We start from the raw sequence: 16,919 nt of genomic DNA on the forward strand, positions 1-16,919 counted from the left end.
TTTTCTTCTGTGTTGGCACTGTACATGTTTTGAATGTGTTGTCAATTAGTTTAGGTAGACTTTGCTGAACCCTTTGTAGATGGCAGAGGGAAGTTCAACTGAAGCCTATTCTTCCTGGAAACAGTGGCGCGTTAAGGGTTGCTGTGGTGACCATATGGCAGGGCTTCAGTTCAGCCTCCAGATGGTTGGAGTGCAGACACGGTGAGATCATAGGCTCAGGATGGGGACAGCATGGTCCGGCACACACACACACACACACACACACACACACACACACACACACACACACACACAAACACACAGAGGGAGACCTGTCAGGAAAAGGTCAGTCACACTATATGGGTAGGGCAAGTTTTTCCTGACCTTATGACCTGACAAGGAAAAAACTCTTAATAGTCTACTAGAGTTCTTCCGGGTTAGATCAGAGGATCAATAAAAACTCCTGGGTCCTATATATGATCTGTATTTGGAGCACATGCTTAAAGACAGGATCATATCTGAACACTGATAGACAACAGAGCTCAGCTGTTGTAGACAGGAATAGTTTGTTCTTGGAGCAGCACTACATTGCAGCCAGTGGCCAGCCCTTGTAAGTGGATCCAGGAGGTTTGGTAGCAAAGAGATGCCTCCACAGCACTGTGATCAGCTTCCCGCTGGCAGCATCAGGTATCCATCTACCCTGGAGGACAGGGGCTCGCTGGTGCTAGTGCCGCCAGGCCAGGCTTCCCATCCCACGGCCTGGCCTGTTCACTGGGGAATAATTCATCTGACAGCAAGGGTCTGACAATGGGCTCAGAGTGGGACCCCTTCAGGGACCTCACTAGCATATTCATGGTGACCAGCAGGTTGATGATCATCTTCGTATTCTCAATAATGAGGCAGACAAGAACAGTGATGGTGAAGTAGAAACAACCTACTCCTCAATGACCTATCAGCAAGGCTGCTGTAAGGGCACATGGGAGTATTAGTGCCTGTGTGTGTCTTAAGGCAGGACTCTCCTTGTCAGATTTATGTGATGTGACTGAACAGTCAGTAAGTCATTGGACTATTGCTGTCTGTCTGATTAGAGCGTGAAATCAGCTGATCAGCTAATCCTCAAAGGAACCCAGACAGCTGATAGACTGCCAAACAACACTACCTGTGTCTGCTGTGGTGGGGAGTGAAAACTGGAGTGAAAATTGGCTGTAAACAATATAAAAAAGCCACACAGTGCTGCAGAAAAAGGAATCACATTTTTAGTATTTGAATATATGGTCAGAAATAAGCGACTAGATTTCAGCAGCCTTATAACACCAGCAGCCAACCAATGAGATCTGTCATTCTGTAATAACCTGTCATAGTGATGTATAAATACACAGTCAATAAGCTGTTCCACTCTGCAATAACACAACATTATGAAGTGCAAACTCACAGCCAATAAGCTGGAACACTGCAATAACACGTGATACAGAGGTGTAACACTGTCAATAAGCTAGCATACTCTAAAATAGCATGTCTTTCTGAACTATAGACAAGAAGGGATTGTATCAAGATGGAGGCAAACTAAACCAGTTCAAGTGCCTTTTTCACCCTATTCTATTTGAAAAGGCAGCGTAATCAAATCAAAATGTATTTGTCACGTGCCCGAATACAACCTTACCGTGAAATGCTTACTTACGAGCCCTTAACCAACAATGCAGATTTTTTACAAAGTAAGTAAGAAACGTTTGCTAAACAAGCTAACGGAAAAGTAATAGTAACACAATAAAATAACAACAACAAGGTTATATACTGCACAAGGGTACCAAACATTTTGAATGCTTAGCAAGAGAGGAATTTGGTCTAATTCACGCAACTTATCAAGAGAACATCCCTGGTCAACTGCCTCTGATCTGGCAGAATCACTAAACACATGCTTTGTTTTGTAAATTATGCCCCTGGATATCTGTAAATCAAAACACGAAAATGGTGCCATCTGGTTTGCTTAATGTAAGGAATTTGATTTTTTTTATATATACTGAAGTATATTTAAAACCAAATACTTTTACTCAAGTAGTGTTTTTACTGGTTGACTTTCACTTTTACATGAGTCATTTTCTATGAAAGTATCTTTACTGTTATTCAAGTATGACAATTGGGTACTTTTTCCGTGTGTGTGTGTGTGTGTGTGTGTGTGTGTGTGTGTGTGGGGTCAGTATGTATGTGTCTGTAGCGCCTTGCGGTCGGAGGCCGAGCAGTTGCCATACCAAGCGTTGATGCAACCAGTCAGGATGCTCTCAATGGTGCAGCTGTAGAACTTTTTGAGGATCTGAGGTCCCATGCCAAATATATTCCTGAGGAGGAAGAGGCGCTGTCGTGCCCTCTTCATGACTGTGATGGTGTGTTTGGACCATGATAGGTCCTTAGTGATGTGGACACTGAGGAACTTGAAGCTGTCGACCCGCTCCACTACAGCCCCGTCGATGGGAACGGGGGCGTGTTCAGCCCACCTTTTCCTGTAGTCCACCATCAGCTCCTTTGTCTTGCTCACGTTGAGGGAGGGTTGTTTATGGCAGAGCAGAGAGACAGATGTTCACTCTATACCCATCGATACTTAATACACACACCTCTCTGTGGAGACCAACAGTGAGTTCTCTCGGGACCCCCTCCAAGGTTAGCATGAATGGCAGCATAAACGGACCTGTCACTATAGACTATGGGCAGGAGGCAAATTGATGGTAAAAGCTGTCTGTCTGTCTCTCCCTCCCTCCCTCTGCATCTCATACCCATTCCTCCGTGTCCTCTGTTTGTGAGTCTGAGAGGGGCTTGTCTGATAGGTCCAGTGGGAGAGAGGCCTGAGAGGCTCTATGTCTGTAGGCTGCAGACAACTGGCTCTATTATAGTTATTTTCAATTCTGGTAGTCATGAATACTATACTGAACAAAAATATAAACGCAACATATAAAGTGTTGGTCCCATATTTCATGAGACGTAATAAAATATTCCCGAAATTTTCCATACACAGAAAAGGCTTATTTCTCTCAAATGTTGTGTACACATTTTGTTTGTATCCCTGTTAGTAAGCATTTCTCATTTTCCAAGATAATCCATCCACCTGACAGGTGTGGCATATCAAGAAGCTGATTAAACAGCATGACCATTACACAGGTGCGCCTTGTGCTGGGAACAATAAAAGGCCACTCTAAAATGTGCAGTTTTGTCACTAAACACAATCCCACAGATGTCTCAAGTTTTGAGGGAGCGTGCAATTGGCATGCTGACTGCCAGAACTGTTGCTAGAGAATGGAATGTTAATTTCTCTACCTCCAACATCGTTTTAGAGAATTTGGCTGTACGTCCAACTAGCCTCACAACCGCAGAACACGTGTAACCACGCCAGCCCAGGACCTTCACATCCGGCTTCTTCACCTGCAGGATCGTCTGAGACCAGCCACTGGACAGCTGATGAAACTGTGGGTTTGCACAACCAAAGAATTTCTGCACAAACTGTCAGAAACTGTCTCAGGGAAGCTGATCTGGGTGTGCTTGTCGTCCTCACCAGGGTCTTGACCTGACACGCTGGAGAAGTGTGCAATCCCGGTTTAAACGGTACCGGGCACATGGCAGACAGCTTGTATGGCGTTGTGTGGGCGAACTGTTTGCTGATGTCAACGTTGTGAACAGAGTGCTCCATGGTGGTGGTGGGATTATGGTATGGGCAGACATAAACTACGGAAAAATAACACAATTTCATTTTATCAATGGCAATTTGAATGCACTGTGACGAGATCCTGAGGCCCATTGTTATGCCATTCGTCCGCCGCCATCACCTCATGTTTCAGCATGATAATGCACGGCCCCATGTCACAAGGATCTGTATACAGTTTCTGGAAGCTGTATATGTCCCAGTTCTTCCATGGCCTGAATACTCACCAGACATGTCACCCATTGAGCATGTTTAGGATGCTCCTGATCGGAGAAACTGGGGTGTTACAGTTTCCACCAATATCCAGCAACTTCACACAGCCATTGGAGTGGGACAACATTCCACAGGCCACAAGCCTGATATGTGAAGGAGATGTGTTGCGCTGCATGAGGCAAATGGTCACACCAGATACTGACTGGTTTTCTAATCCACGCCCCTACCTTTTTTTTTTCGGTGACCAACAAATGCATATCTGTATTCTTAGTCATGCGAAATCCATAGATTAGCCTAATTTCATATATTTAAATGAACTGATTTCCGTATATGACCTGTAACTCAGTAAAATCTTTGAAATTGTTGCATGTTGCGTTTATAATTTTGTTCATTGTAAAAGCCCATCCCTCCACTGCTGACTTCATTTCAATGTCCTCTCCTGAGGCCCAGTGCTGCTGACCACTCCCACCTCAGCCTTTCTTCCCAGTGTTTAAATCCAATGACTGCCTAGTTTTGAATCAGCATCTCACCTTATGATACCAGCATTGTTACAAACCATCATTGTATTAAACTCAACATGCTCAAGGTTATGTAAGATGTCAGCCGGCAGTGCTTCAGAACTGAGTTGACCTCCTGATGCTGGTTATTCATTTCATTAACAGGCATTTACTGGCTCCTGTGCTGCAGTAATGTAGTGTATAACATGATTCAGGTGATTCATGCCGTAGCCTACAGAGATCACATGATCTAGAGAGGAGGGTAGTTGATTCATTTCATCTAGTGAGGGAAGCATATTTGGTATTCGTCATCAATTCTTTATGTTGGAGACTCCCACAACCCCTCACCAGAGGGTGGAGACAGGGCAGGGGAGAGGACAACTTTATAGATGTTCCAGACTGTCAGTGTGCAATACAGGCTCTGCCATACAGGCATACCTAGACATGTGTACATGTTTTGTGTGTGTTATTTATATTTTACAGGACCGGGTGAAGGGATGGTTTCAATGGATCCTTCTTATATCAGCACTAATGCACGCACACGCACACACACACACACACACACACACACACACACACACACACACACTAGGGAGACAGTATCTCTGTAGCTAGCCACTCTGCACATTAGCCTCTGATCTCACTCACCGTTAAACCACATTATAGCCCAGTTGGTCAATAATACTGGAACAGTGTAGACGTGCTCATAGACCACACAGATCCCTGGGCGTGCAATGCTTACACTGTGTACAAACACAATCACAGAGACACAAGGGAAAGAGAAGCAGAGATTGATAATAAGAAAAAGGGGGTAATGGATTTAGTAGGGAAGTGAGTCTAGCTCCAGCTGTTTTTATGTCCAGGGTTTTCTCTAGTAGCATTTCAGACGTTTCCTTCTTTTCTCTATAGACAGTAGACAAGGTCATGCTGTCAATAACCTACTCCGTTAACCTGCACGTCTCTGTGTGTTAGCCGTTCTGTCCAGACTCTTTAACAGACCATTGTAATGAACTCTGGCATTCTCTCTGTGGGGATGATGTGGACAGGAAGCATCATTCAGAAGGTCTCCCTGAACTGCTGACTTTTTTTTTCATTTTTATTGACAGCTAGATCGTTGAGCAGACCCAACCCCCCTAGTCTGTAACCTCGGCCCCCAGCCTACCCCTCCTCCTGGGTGCCTGGCTGTCACGCCAGTCTGGCTGGTTCATTTCCAGTCCTCCCCCCATGTGCTCTCCGGATGGGCTCTCCCTCCCGCCCGCCTCCTCCAGCCCCTGAGTGGGTTTAATAACAGAGGCTGCTTTGCTCTTTGTGGGGGTCCAGACAATAAGCCTAATGGAGGTGACAGGGAGGGAAACAGGGCAGGCTACAGCTCTGTGTGGACCACTCACAAACAGACAGACACTCACAAACAGACAGACACTTACAAACAGACAGACACACACAAACAGACAGACACACACAAACATATATGTTATGAACTCAAACAAACAAAGAAATGTCAACTATACCACACACATGCTTTTCATAACTGCAAATTCACATAGTATAGGAACATATAAATATCTATTTAATACACATACAGTGAATGCAGTGGGTTTTCGGTCTACTCTCCACGTTGGAAGAGATTTTCTGTTGGTGAGCAGATGATTGTTTTCACTTCTTAGTGTTGAGGTCAGGGATCACCACTAGTCTGGCCAGTCAGTCACCTGCTCATTATGTCTCATGCCCTCTAGTTGAGCCTGGAGATACATCAAATCTCCCTTTTATCCCGCCATACAACAGCCTGTGGCTTTGGTCAAATCTGTTTAATGTTGTCATCCATAAAACCTCTTTGCAGTGACTAGCCTATAGCCTCAGTGTGTTAGGGTTAAGTGCCTTGTTGAAGGGCACATCGGCAGTTTTTTCACCTAGTCAGCTCAGGGATTCAAACCAGTAACCTTTTGCTTACTGGCCCAACGCCCTTAACTGCTAGGCTAGCAGCCACCGTGTTGAATGTGACTTTATAACGGTATCAAGAGGATCATATCCACTGCGTGCTTTATGATATATAGTGGTCGTACACTGACCTCCCAAAAGTATAAGCAAACAGGCAGTAAAATCATACCGCCGGAGTGGGAAAAGGTCTCTCTTCTTTCTTCATGGCCTCACTGAGGTGTTGATGACTTCCTGTTTTTCACCCACTCAGCAGACAGTGCTCCTCATAACCACATCAAATTTTATTATTCACATAGGCTGAATACAACTTTACTGTGAAATACTTTCTTACGAGCCCTTCCCAACAATGCAGTTAAATTGTTTTAATGGTAGCACTAGGAATAAAATACACAATAATTAAGCTATATACAGGGAGTACCAGTACCAGATCATTGTGAAGGGGTACGAGGTATTTGGAGTACCAGTACCAGATCATTGTGAAGGGGTACGAAGTATTTGGAGTACCAGTACCAGATCATTGTGAAGGGGTACGAGGTATTTGGAGTACCAGTACCAGATCATTGTGAAGGGGTACGAGGTATTTGGAGTACCAGTACCAGATCATTGTGAAGGGGTACGAGGTATTTGGAGTACCAGTACCAGATCATTGTGAAGGGGTACGAGGTATTTGGAGTACCAGTACCAGATCATTGTGAAGGGGTAAGAGGTATTTGAGGTAGATATGTACATAAAGGCAGGGTAAAGTTAGCTCTCAGAATAGATAATGATGATGGTGGTGGTGGTGGTGATGATAATGATGAAGAACAGCGTGTGAAAGTGTGTGTGTACAGTGTGTGTGTGTGTGTGTGTGTGTGTGTGTGTGTGTGTGTTGTTGAAAAATAGAGAGAATGAACAAATGTGAACGATGATGAAGATATGTCTAGCGACTTGCTGGGGACGAGGCCCAGCGCGATGACTCAATCACGATTTATGACATTGTTTGGATGGCTGACCATCTGTGGGCTATCACAGAGGTCAAACACACCTCATCTGTGGGCTATCACAGAGGTCAAACACACCTCATCTGTGGGCTATCACAGAGGTCAAACACACCTCATCTGTGGGCTATCATAGAGGTCAAACACACCTCATCTGTGGGCTATCACAGAGGTCAAACACACCTCATCTGTGGGCTATCATAGAGGTCAAACACACCTCATCTGTGGGCTATCATAGAGGTCAAACACACCTCATCTGTGGCTTTGTCCGAGGCGGGAAGTTCCCGCAGAACCCTGGGAGCACGGACACCATTGGAGGTGTGAAGGATTGTTTCAGGTGTTCATAAAGAGTTACCAATTTTGATATGTTTTATTGTATTGCTCTGGATTCTTTTTTTACAGGGAAACAGTGTTATTCTGTTATTCAGTTCAAAGAGGAGCGACACAGGAGCGACACAGGGTTGCGCTCCTACCATACAGTTTTGAGAATGCGTGAGAAGTTATATGCCTTTTGTGTTAATGTGTTGTGCCATGCAAAGTGATGTAAATTAGATGATGGGAGATACTGGGATTTGGCCCTCTTGGAACCTTTATTTTAACAGGGAAGACATTGAGACTTAGGTCTCTTTTCCAAATGTGCCCTGTATAATACAATATAAATATGCATATTATACACTATATTATATATATATATATATACACACACACAGTTGAAGTCAGAAGTTTACATACACCTTAGCCAAATACATTTAAACTCAGTTTTTCACAATTCCTGACATTTAATCCTAGTACAAATTCCCTGTTTTAGGTCAGTTAGGATCACCACTTTATTTTAAGAATGTGAAATGTCAGAATAATAGTAGAGAGAATGATTTATTTCAGCTTTTATTTCTTTCACCACATTCCCAGTGGGTCAGAAATTTACATACACTCAATTAGTATTTGGTAGCATTGCCTTTAAAATTGTTTAACTTGGGTCAAACGTTGTGGGTAGCCTTCCACAAGCTTCCCACAATAAGTTGGGTGATTTTTGGCCCATTCCTCCTGACAGAGCTGGTGTAACTGAGTCAGGTTTGTAGGCCTCCTTGCTCGCACATGCTTTTTCAGTTCTGCCCACAAATTTTCTATAGAATTGAGGTCAGGGCTTTGTGATGGCCACTCCAATACCTTGACTTTGTTGTCCTTAAGCCATTTTGCCACAACTTTGGAAGTATGCTTGGGTTCATTGTCCATTTGGAAGACCCATTTGCGACCAAGCTTTAACGTCCTGACTGATGTCTTGAGATGTTGCTTTAATGTATCCACATTATTTTCATCCCTCATGATGCCATCTATTTTGTGAAGTGCACCAGTCCCTCCTGCAGCAAAGCACCGCCACAACATGATCCTGCCACCTCCGTGCTTCACAGCTGGGATGGTGTTCTTCGGCTTGCAAGCCTCCCCCTTTTTCCTCCAAACATAACGATGGTCATTATGGCAAAACAGTTCTATTTTTGTTTCATCAGACCAGAGGACATTTCTCAAAAAGTACGATCTCTGTCCCCATGTGCAGTTGCAAACCACAGTCTTGCTTTTTTATGCCGGTTTTGGAGCAGTGGCTTCTTCCTTGCTGAGCGGCCTTTCAGGTTATGTCGATATAGGACTTGTTTTACTTTTCGCACCAAAGTACGTTCATCTCAAGGAGACAGAACACATCTCCTTCCTGAGCGGTATGACGGCTGCGTGGTCCCATGGTGTTTATACTTGCGTACTATTGTTTGTACAGATGAACGTGGTACCTTCAGGCATTTGGAAATTGCTCCCAAGAATGAACCAGACTTGTGGAGGTCTACAATTTATTTTCTGAGGTCTTGGCTGATTTCTTTTGATTTTCCCATGATGTCAAGCAAAGAGGCGCTGAGTTTGAAGGTAGGCCTTGAAATACATCCACAGGTACACCTCCAATTGACTCAAATTATGTAAATTAGCCTATCAGAAGCTTCTAAAGCCATGACATCATTTTCTGGAATTTTCTAAGCTGTTTAAAGACACAGTCAACTTAGTGTATGTAAACTTCTGACCCACTGGAATTGTGATACAGTAAATTATAAGTGAAATAATCTGTCTGTAAACAATTATTGGAAAAATGACTTGTGTCATGCACAAAGTAGATGTCCTAACCAACTTGCCAAAACTATAGTTTGTTAACAAGAAATTTGTGGAGTGGTTGAAAAATGAGTTTTAATGACTCCAACCTAAGTGTATGTAAACTTCTGACTTCAACTGTGTGTGTGTGTATGTGTATATATATGTGTATATATATATATATATATATATATATATATATATATATATATATATATATATATATATATATATATATATATACTATAAAAATATGCAAAAATCAGAAAGGGGGAAAATACTTTTTCACAAAATACTTTTTCACAGCACTATATATATATATATATATATATATAGTGCTGTGAAAAAGTATTTTCCCCCTTTCTGATTTTTGCATATTTTTATAGTGAATGTTGTCAGATCTTCAACCAAAACCTAATATTAGATAAAGGGACCTGCGTTTACAAATAACAAAACAAATGAATGCTTACTTTATTTAAATTATGCAACACCCAATTCCTCTTTGTGAAAAAGTAATTGCCCCCTTACACTCAATAACTGGTTTTGCCAACTTTACCTGCAATGACTGCAACCAAATACTTCCTGTAGTTGTTGATCAGTCTCTCACATCACTGTGGAGGAATTTTGTCCCACTCTTCCATGCAGAACTGCTTTAACTCAGCGACAGTTATGGGTTTTCAAACATGAACTGCTCGTTTCACATCCTGCCACAACATCTCAATAGGGATTAGGTCTGGACTTTGACTAGGCTATTACAAAACTTCAAATGTGTTGCTTTTTAGCTATTTTTATGTAAACTTGTTTGTGTGGTTTAGATTGTCTTGCTGCATGACCCAGCAGCGTTAAGTATGTAATTGTTGTGTTATTTGCATTACTGGGCATCTCAAGGCTGGGTTTCCCTTTGTGATCCATTATCGTCTGCAAGCCCTGCAACATCCGACCAACGTCAGAGCCGGTGTAATAGGATTCCACCTTCCTCCTATATTGTCAATTTTGCATGTTTGATGTGTCATCGGAGGTCCTAGCAAGCTTTTTTGTATGTGTCCATGTCCGTGTCCTGTTCTTTGTAAGCGGTAGCTCTAGCCTTTAGCCCAGCGAAGATATTCCCTATTATCCATGGTTTTTGGTTTGGATACGTTCGTATTTAGCAGCAGCTACTCTTCCTGGGTTCCAAGAAAATGAAAGCAGTTATACAATTTTAAAAACATTACAATACATTCATAACAGATTTCACAACACATTAAGTGTGTGCCCTCAGGCCACTACTCTACTACCACATATCTACAACACATATAGTATAGCCACTGTGGGGGGTATGTCGTCTATGCACTTATTGATGAAGCCTGTGACTGATGTGGTAAACTCATCAATGCTATGGGATGAATCTCGGAACATATCTCAGTCTGTACTAGCTTCATCAGACCACTTCCGTATTGAGCACTCCACTGGTACTTCCTGTTTGGAGATTTTGTTTGTTAACAGGAAGCAGGAAAATAAAGTCATAGTCTGATTTGCCTAAGGGAGGGTGAGGGAGCGCCTTGTCTGCGTTTCTGTGGGATGAATAAAAGTGGTCTAGAGTTATCAGGGCCCCTAGTGGCGCAGGAGACGTGTTGGTATAGAACGGTTTGAGATAGAACGGTTTGAAGTCTCCCCGCGTTAGTCTCCGCCCACCAGAGTAACATCTAGACATATCTCTCTGAGGAACAGGTTCACATAGCACACCCTTCTCCGCAGTTTAAAAATAACTACAAATATTATCTCTTCCGCAGCGAGCGTGGCTTGTCATTAGACCTGAGCCTTGAGTGGTTTCTCCCCATGCTGCTACCTGCCTGCTAGCACTAAAAACATGACTTTCTATATGTCGCCAGAGGTGTGTGTGATGATGGATCTAGGCTGCCTGGTCTATTTCATCTTAGCAGTGGGTACTGAACCTGTGATTCATCTGCCTGCTATGTAAACTGATTCTGCTTCACAACCTCTGACCCCTCAGTAGGGGCTGAGAGAGAGTTATGGAAATCCTCACTGTGTCCTTACACCTACCCCAGCAGCCCTGCTCCATCTCTCCGACCGTCTCCGTCTGTCTATGTGGCAGGTTCTGAAATACTGTTCTCCTGTTGCCAGCAACCTCTGCTCTCAATCAGCACAGGGAAGATGTGAGTGAGAGAGACAGGGAGATAGAGGTGGAGTGGAAAGGAGAAGTGGGATAGAGGGCATTGGGAATCGTAACTATGAAAACAGTGTGGAATAGAGACTCAATGTTTTTGGAAATCCTACACTCAGCTCAGATTGTTGACATCATAGAAATTAGTATATAACTTCATAGGATCTCTATGGTTGACATAATATTTGATCTTAACGAATCTCTCGCAGAAAAGCCAAAAGAAACATACAGCAGGAGACCACTGCATTCTATATCAATATGTATTTATATAGTAGGGAAATTAAACTTCCTTCTTGAGAGTTGAAAGGTGAGCTTTTTCCTGCTCTGAGAGTTTGAGATTGACGGTTTACACACGGAAAGACAGACGGAGGCATTGGAAAAGATTACAGTAGATTTAAAACCTGTGCTATGTCTCTCCACCTTTCACACTCTAAACTAACTCCATTTAATCCATGTCTTACCTTCAGGTTAGCTGTCGACACCAGAAGGGGACATGATGACAGGATGTGATGCCTTTTATTTTTAACGGCAGAACATGTTTCGCTGTATTTTATTATCCATATTTGGAATGAACTGAGGCTCTGGTGCTGCCTTGTCATTGTACAGTATGTGTATTTCTAACATGGCTTCTCTGTCCTGTAGATATGGATGAGCCTGTGGTCTTTGCCACCAACTCCCTGCAGAGGAGGAAAAAGGGTCTGGCAGGGTTGCGCCCGGTGCAGCAGAAGACCAAACCAGGCCTGATGATTGGCCATCCCCAGGACTTCCGCCAGATCTCCTCCATCATCGATGTCGACATCCTGCCCGAGACACACCGGCGTGTCCGCCTGCACAAGCACGGTACCCACAAGCCCCTGGGTTTCTATATCCGGGACGGGGTGAGCGTGCGGGTCACGCCTCAGGGAGTGGAGAAGGTGCCTGGTGTCTTCATCTCCCGGCTGGTGCGTGGAGGCCTGGCTGAGAGCACAGGCCTGCTGGGGGTCAACGATGAGATCCTGGAGGTCAACGGCATTGACGTGGACGGCAAGTCTCTGGACCAGGTGACAGACATGATGGTGGCCAACAGCCACAACCTGATCGTGACGGTGAAGCCAGCCAACCAGCGCAATAACGTGGTTCTCCGAGGAAGCAAGGTCTCGGTAGGGGGGAACAGCTCCTCTGGATTCATAGGCTCCACCATCTCCCATGACCTGGCCCCCAGCCCCGCCTCTCAAAGTGTCAGTCACTATAGCAACAGCAACAGTGTGGCGGAGGGAGACAGCGACGAGGATGGAGACCTTATCATTGAGAGTGACATCCTGCCATACCTGCCCCACCACTGTGTGTCCAATGGTAATGGCAGCCACAGGGAGTTTCCATTGTCCTCATCACTGGGGCAACGGCCCCTCCCCCAGAGCATTTTCCTGCCCAGCAGGGGCTCTCTGTCAGACAGCAAGGCCTCTCTGAACTCCCTGACCACTCCTACTCACAACGGCAGCCCCACCAAGACCAGCAGCAGCCAGGAGAGCATGAGAGAGGATGGGAACATCATAACAATGTAAAATCTTGTCATAGTGCTAATTTTACTGATGTGTTTAGGAGACATCAACAAGAGAAGACAAAACATGCACAATTGGTCTCATGAGAAAAACAAGACAAATGATAAACATTAGCTGACCACAAAACAACAATTTTAGTTGTTACCTCACTACAGAAAACAACTCACAACAATGATGCAGGCAATGATGATGGCTTTGCCTTAAAAGTATCCGATGTGTATTCCATGCTACTAAACACTGCAGAACTAGCAGCCATCATGTAAGGAACTCAGTGGACAGTGTGGTGTCAATCCTGAGAGCCTACTTACTACAACACACATGATAATGGCTGTCACCATCACCATACTGGAAGTGCCTTATGGCTTTCCGCTCAAATCGCCTTATATTTCTCACTTTTATTTAACTTTCTAACAGGACCACCTCTCTCTTCAATTCTAGACAGTGTCATTGGGTGTCAGTGAAAAGGTGAATACTGGCAGGAAGAGAAGCAGACAACACTTCACACTCTATCTCACTGTGAGTGTCTGTCTGTGAGGGACATGTGATCTATGTGGACACAGTGTTAGAGACAACATGGTATTAGTCTACTTGATCCTGCATTCTGCAATGCTTCAATGTCCATACAGTGTGTTCTCTTCTGTGACGGTGACAATCACTGCCGGTTGTTAGCCTGCTTAGCTAACATACACTAGCTTTCATTCCTCTGTCCAGAAATCATCAAGTGGATTCACATACAGCACATCTCGAAACATACATTACCTGTTCCCTCTTCTCAGTTACCACAAAGATGTCATGGCATTACTGTACACACAACACAACAAAGTCAAGCGAGGCTATTACAATATGTGTGCTTGGATCCAAGGGTCCCTCTGACCTCCACAGGACAGGACAGGACAGGACAGGACAAGACAGGACAGGACAGGACAGGACAGGGCAGGGCAGGACAGGACAGGACAGGACAGGACTAAACATTTTATTCAGCCCTTGAACATCCTTACTCCCATTTGATACACACAGTTATGGCATATCATAACCTTTTATAGGAAAATATGTAACACTACTGTTAGTCATCATGGTGTTAGTATAGGAAGTAGGAGTGATATATGTACATCATATTTATTTAACTTTTACATGCAGTAGTGACAAACGAAGCCTACGTTTAACTGCGTTTACACATTGGCGTGGGGGATGGGGATGCATCATAGCAGTATATCGATCCAATTGATTCTGTCTCGGAACCATCTTCAAGAGAACACCACCTTTTTATCGCAACATGGGCAGTTTTCTCCTTTAATGTACTCCACAGCCACCAAACATGTTCTTCATCTAAAACATAGTCAGATGGTTTGACTTCATATTCATTTAAGTCAGTCGTTGACTGGCGTTAGAGGTCCCAGGATGAAACATTAGACTCAGGAGAATTTCCCTGGCAGACTTGCTGTCTTGCTTTTAAAGAAGCCAATTCCATTTTGCTTCAGGACAAGGTTTCTCTCCCCTGAAAATTTGACAAAGAGTAAACACAACAGAAATAACATGGAGTGCTGTTGCTCCAGAAGGTCACGGCCTCTTATAGACCCAGCTGTCTTCAGGCCCACTTGTGACTGCCATGTTGTTGTGTAAAATAAGGAAATTCCTTTCATGTTTAAAAAGCCTACAACTCTGCACATTGGGACCTTGTTCATACACTTTACTCCATTCTTGATATCTAAACCTGAGGGGCATGGCGAGGGAAGGAGGAGAGATTTCCTCTTAATTTGAAGGCCAAGGGTATCATCTTGCAGTGAGAGCTGTGAGGCAGACAGTCTCAAAACTCCAAGCTTATTGTTGTTGCTTCTTACCCTTACTGCACCCGAACACAAGGGCCCTCTGACTCTCTGTTAGTACTGGACTGGAGGGAGAGCTGCCGGCCCTCACAGCTAGCAATGCCCAAGACCTCCAGGCTGGTTGGTGGGCTGTGTCTGGAGTGATCTATAGAGCCAGAAGGAGCATCAGATGACCTACCACAACAGAGGGATAATATTGTGTTTTACATGGACATGATGTATCTGTAGGTCATCTTTTTCACTCTGGAACCAGCTGGAATAACACATCAATTCAATAACTCTCCATCTTAATGATGACTTAGATTATTGAATTGACCAATAAGACAGAACAAAACCAGCAGAGCACGAGGACCTCCTGTGGCCTGGTTGTTATTGTTTTGCTAGAGCTGCAGTTGTATGGGTCACTGGCACTGCTGCACCAGGTGGCAGCCAGGTAGCATGATACATTCATTAACCTGAGAATGAAGTTACTCACTTTAATATCGGGAGGGGCAATTATTTATTCAACGAGGAAAGAGGTCATCATAAGATCACAGGTGTCAAACTCATTCCACGGAGGGCCGAGTGTCTGTGGGTTTTTCACTCCTCTCTTGTACCTAGTTGATGAATTAAGGTCACTAATTGGTAAGGAATTCCCTACACCTGGTTGTCTAGGGCTTAATTTAAAGGAAAACACAAAAACCTTCAGACACTCCATGGAAGGAGTTTGACACCCCTGTTGTAGAACATACAGCAGAATCACCTGTCTTCACAGATACAGTATATTGTCTGTTAATCTACTTATAGAAAACTGCTATCTATAACAGAAAAGCTACCACATACTGTACTGAATACTTTTTTCATGTATGTAATTATGAAACTATAAATACAAATGAAAAATTATATAAGCAAGGGATTTTTTGATTAACTGGGAGATTTTTTTGTAAAATAACATTTTATAAATGTATAAAATATGGAGAGTATTTTTCTTATTCTTGTACTTTTGTTTGTATATGAGAATCCCGGAGAGGACATTTGTATTTCTTTGAGTACCGGGAACCAAACAGAGGAACAAAGTGTTTATATGAATCTGATGGGTCAGGGTGTACAATACTGTGAATGTGGTATAGAGATATGCTGATTATGAAATGACATATTATTATAAAATAATATAAAAAAATACTCCGATGTTGTTTTTTTGTGGTCACATAGGGCTAATTCACTTTGAATTCTTTACCTGTGGTCTTGCCCTCCCTCTCTCATTCTCTCCCTCTCTCATTCTCTCTCTCTCATTCTCTCCCTCTCTCATTCTCTCCCTCTCTCTCTCTCATTCTCTCTCTCTCTCATTCTCTCCCTCTCTCTCTCTCTTCTCTCCCTCTCTCCTCTCCCTCCCTCTCTCCCATTCTCTCCCTCTCTCCCTCTCTCATTTCTCCTCCTCTCTCCTCTCTCCATCTCTCTCTCTCTTCTCTCCCTCATCTTCTCTCCCTCCTCTCTCTCATTCTCTCCCTTCTCTCTCTCTCTCTCTCTCTCATCTCCGTTCTCTCCCTCTCTCTCTCATTCCTCCCTCTCCTCTCATTCCTCCTCCTCTCCCTCTTCCTCTCTCATCTCTCTCCTTCTCTCTCCCTCTCTCATTCCCTCCCTCCCTCTCTTCCATCTCTCTCCCTCTCTCATTCTCCCCTCTCATTCTCTCCCTCTCTCTCTCTCATTCTCTCCCTCTCTCTCTCATTCTCTCCCTCTCTCATTCTCATTCTCTCCCTCTCTCATTCTCTCCCTCTCTCTCTCTCTCTCTCATTCTCTCCCTCTCCCTCTCTCATTCTCTCCCTCTCTCTCTCTCTCTCTCTCTCATTCTCTCCCTCTCTCATTCTCTCCCTCTCCCTCTCTCATTCTCTCCCTCTCTCTCTCTCAGGCTTCTTACAAAGGTGATTTTGTGTCCCTTATCATAACATTCCAAAGGCTGTTAACCAAATGGAGTCACACTACTACCACTGTCACTGCCACCATGACCCCT

The 16,919-nt window shown here is 43.8% G+C and overlaps 1 protein-coding gene across 1 annotated transcript in view; it reads left to right on the forward strand.

The window, feature by feature from the left end:
- Window positions 1–16,093, forward strand: part of LOC115151955 (partitioning defective 6 homolog alpha) — a 36,005-nt gene extending 19,912 nt beyond the window's left edge. The window contains exon 3 of the mRNA XM_029696336.1: window positions 12,214–16,093. Coding sequence (XP_029552196.1) covers window positions 12,214–13,112 — 899 coding nt within the window. The 3' untranslated portion in view covers window positions 13,113–16,093. The remainder of the gene's footprint in view (window positions 1–12,213) is intronic.
- Window positions 16,094–16,919: the final 826 nt, after the last annotated feature.

The sequence above is a fragment of the Salmo trutta genome, chromosome 17 (assembly GCF_901001165.1).
Source record: "Salmo trutta chromosome 17, fSalTru1.1, whole genome shotgun sequence".
Taxonomy (NCBI): domain Eukaryota; kingdom Metazoa; phylum Chordata; class Actinopteri; order Salmoniformes; family Salmonidae; genus Salmo; species Salmo trutta.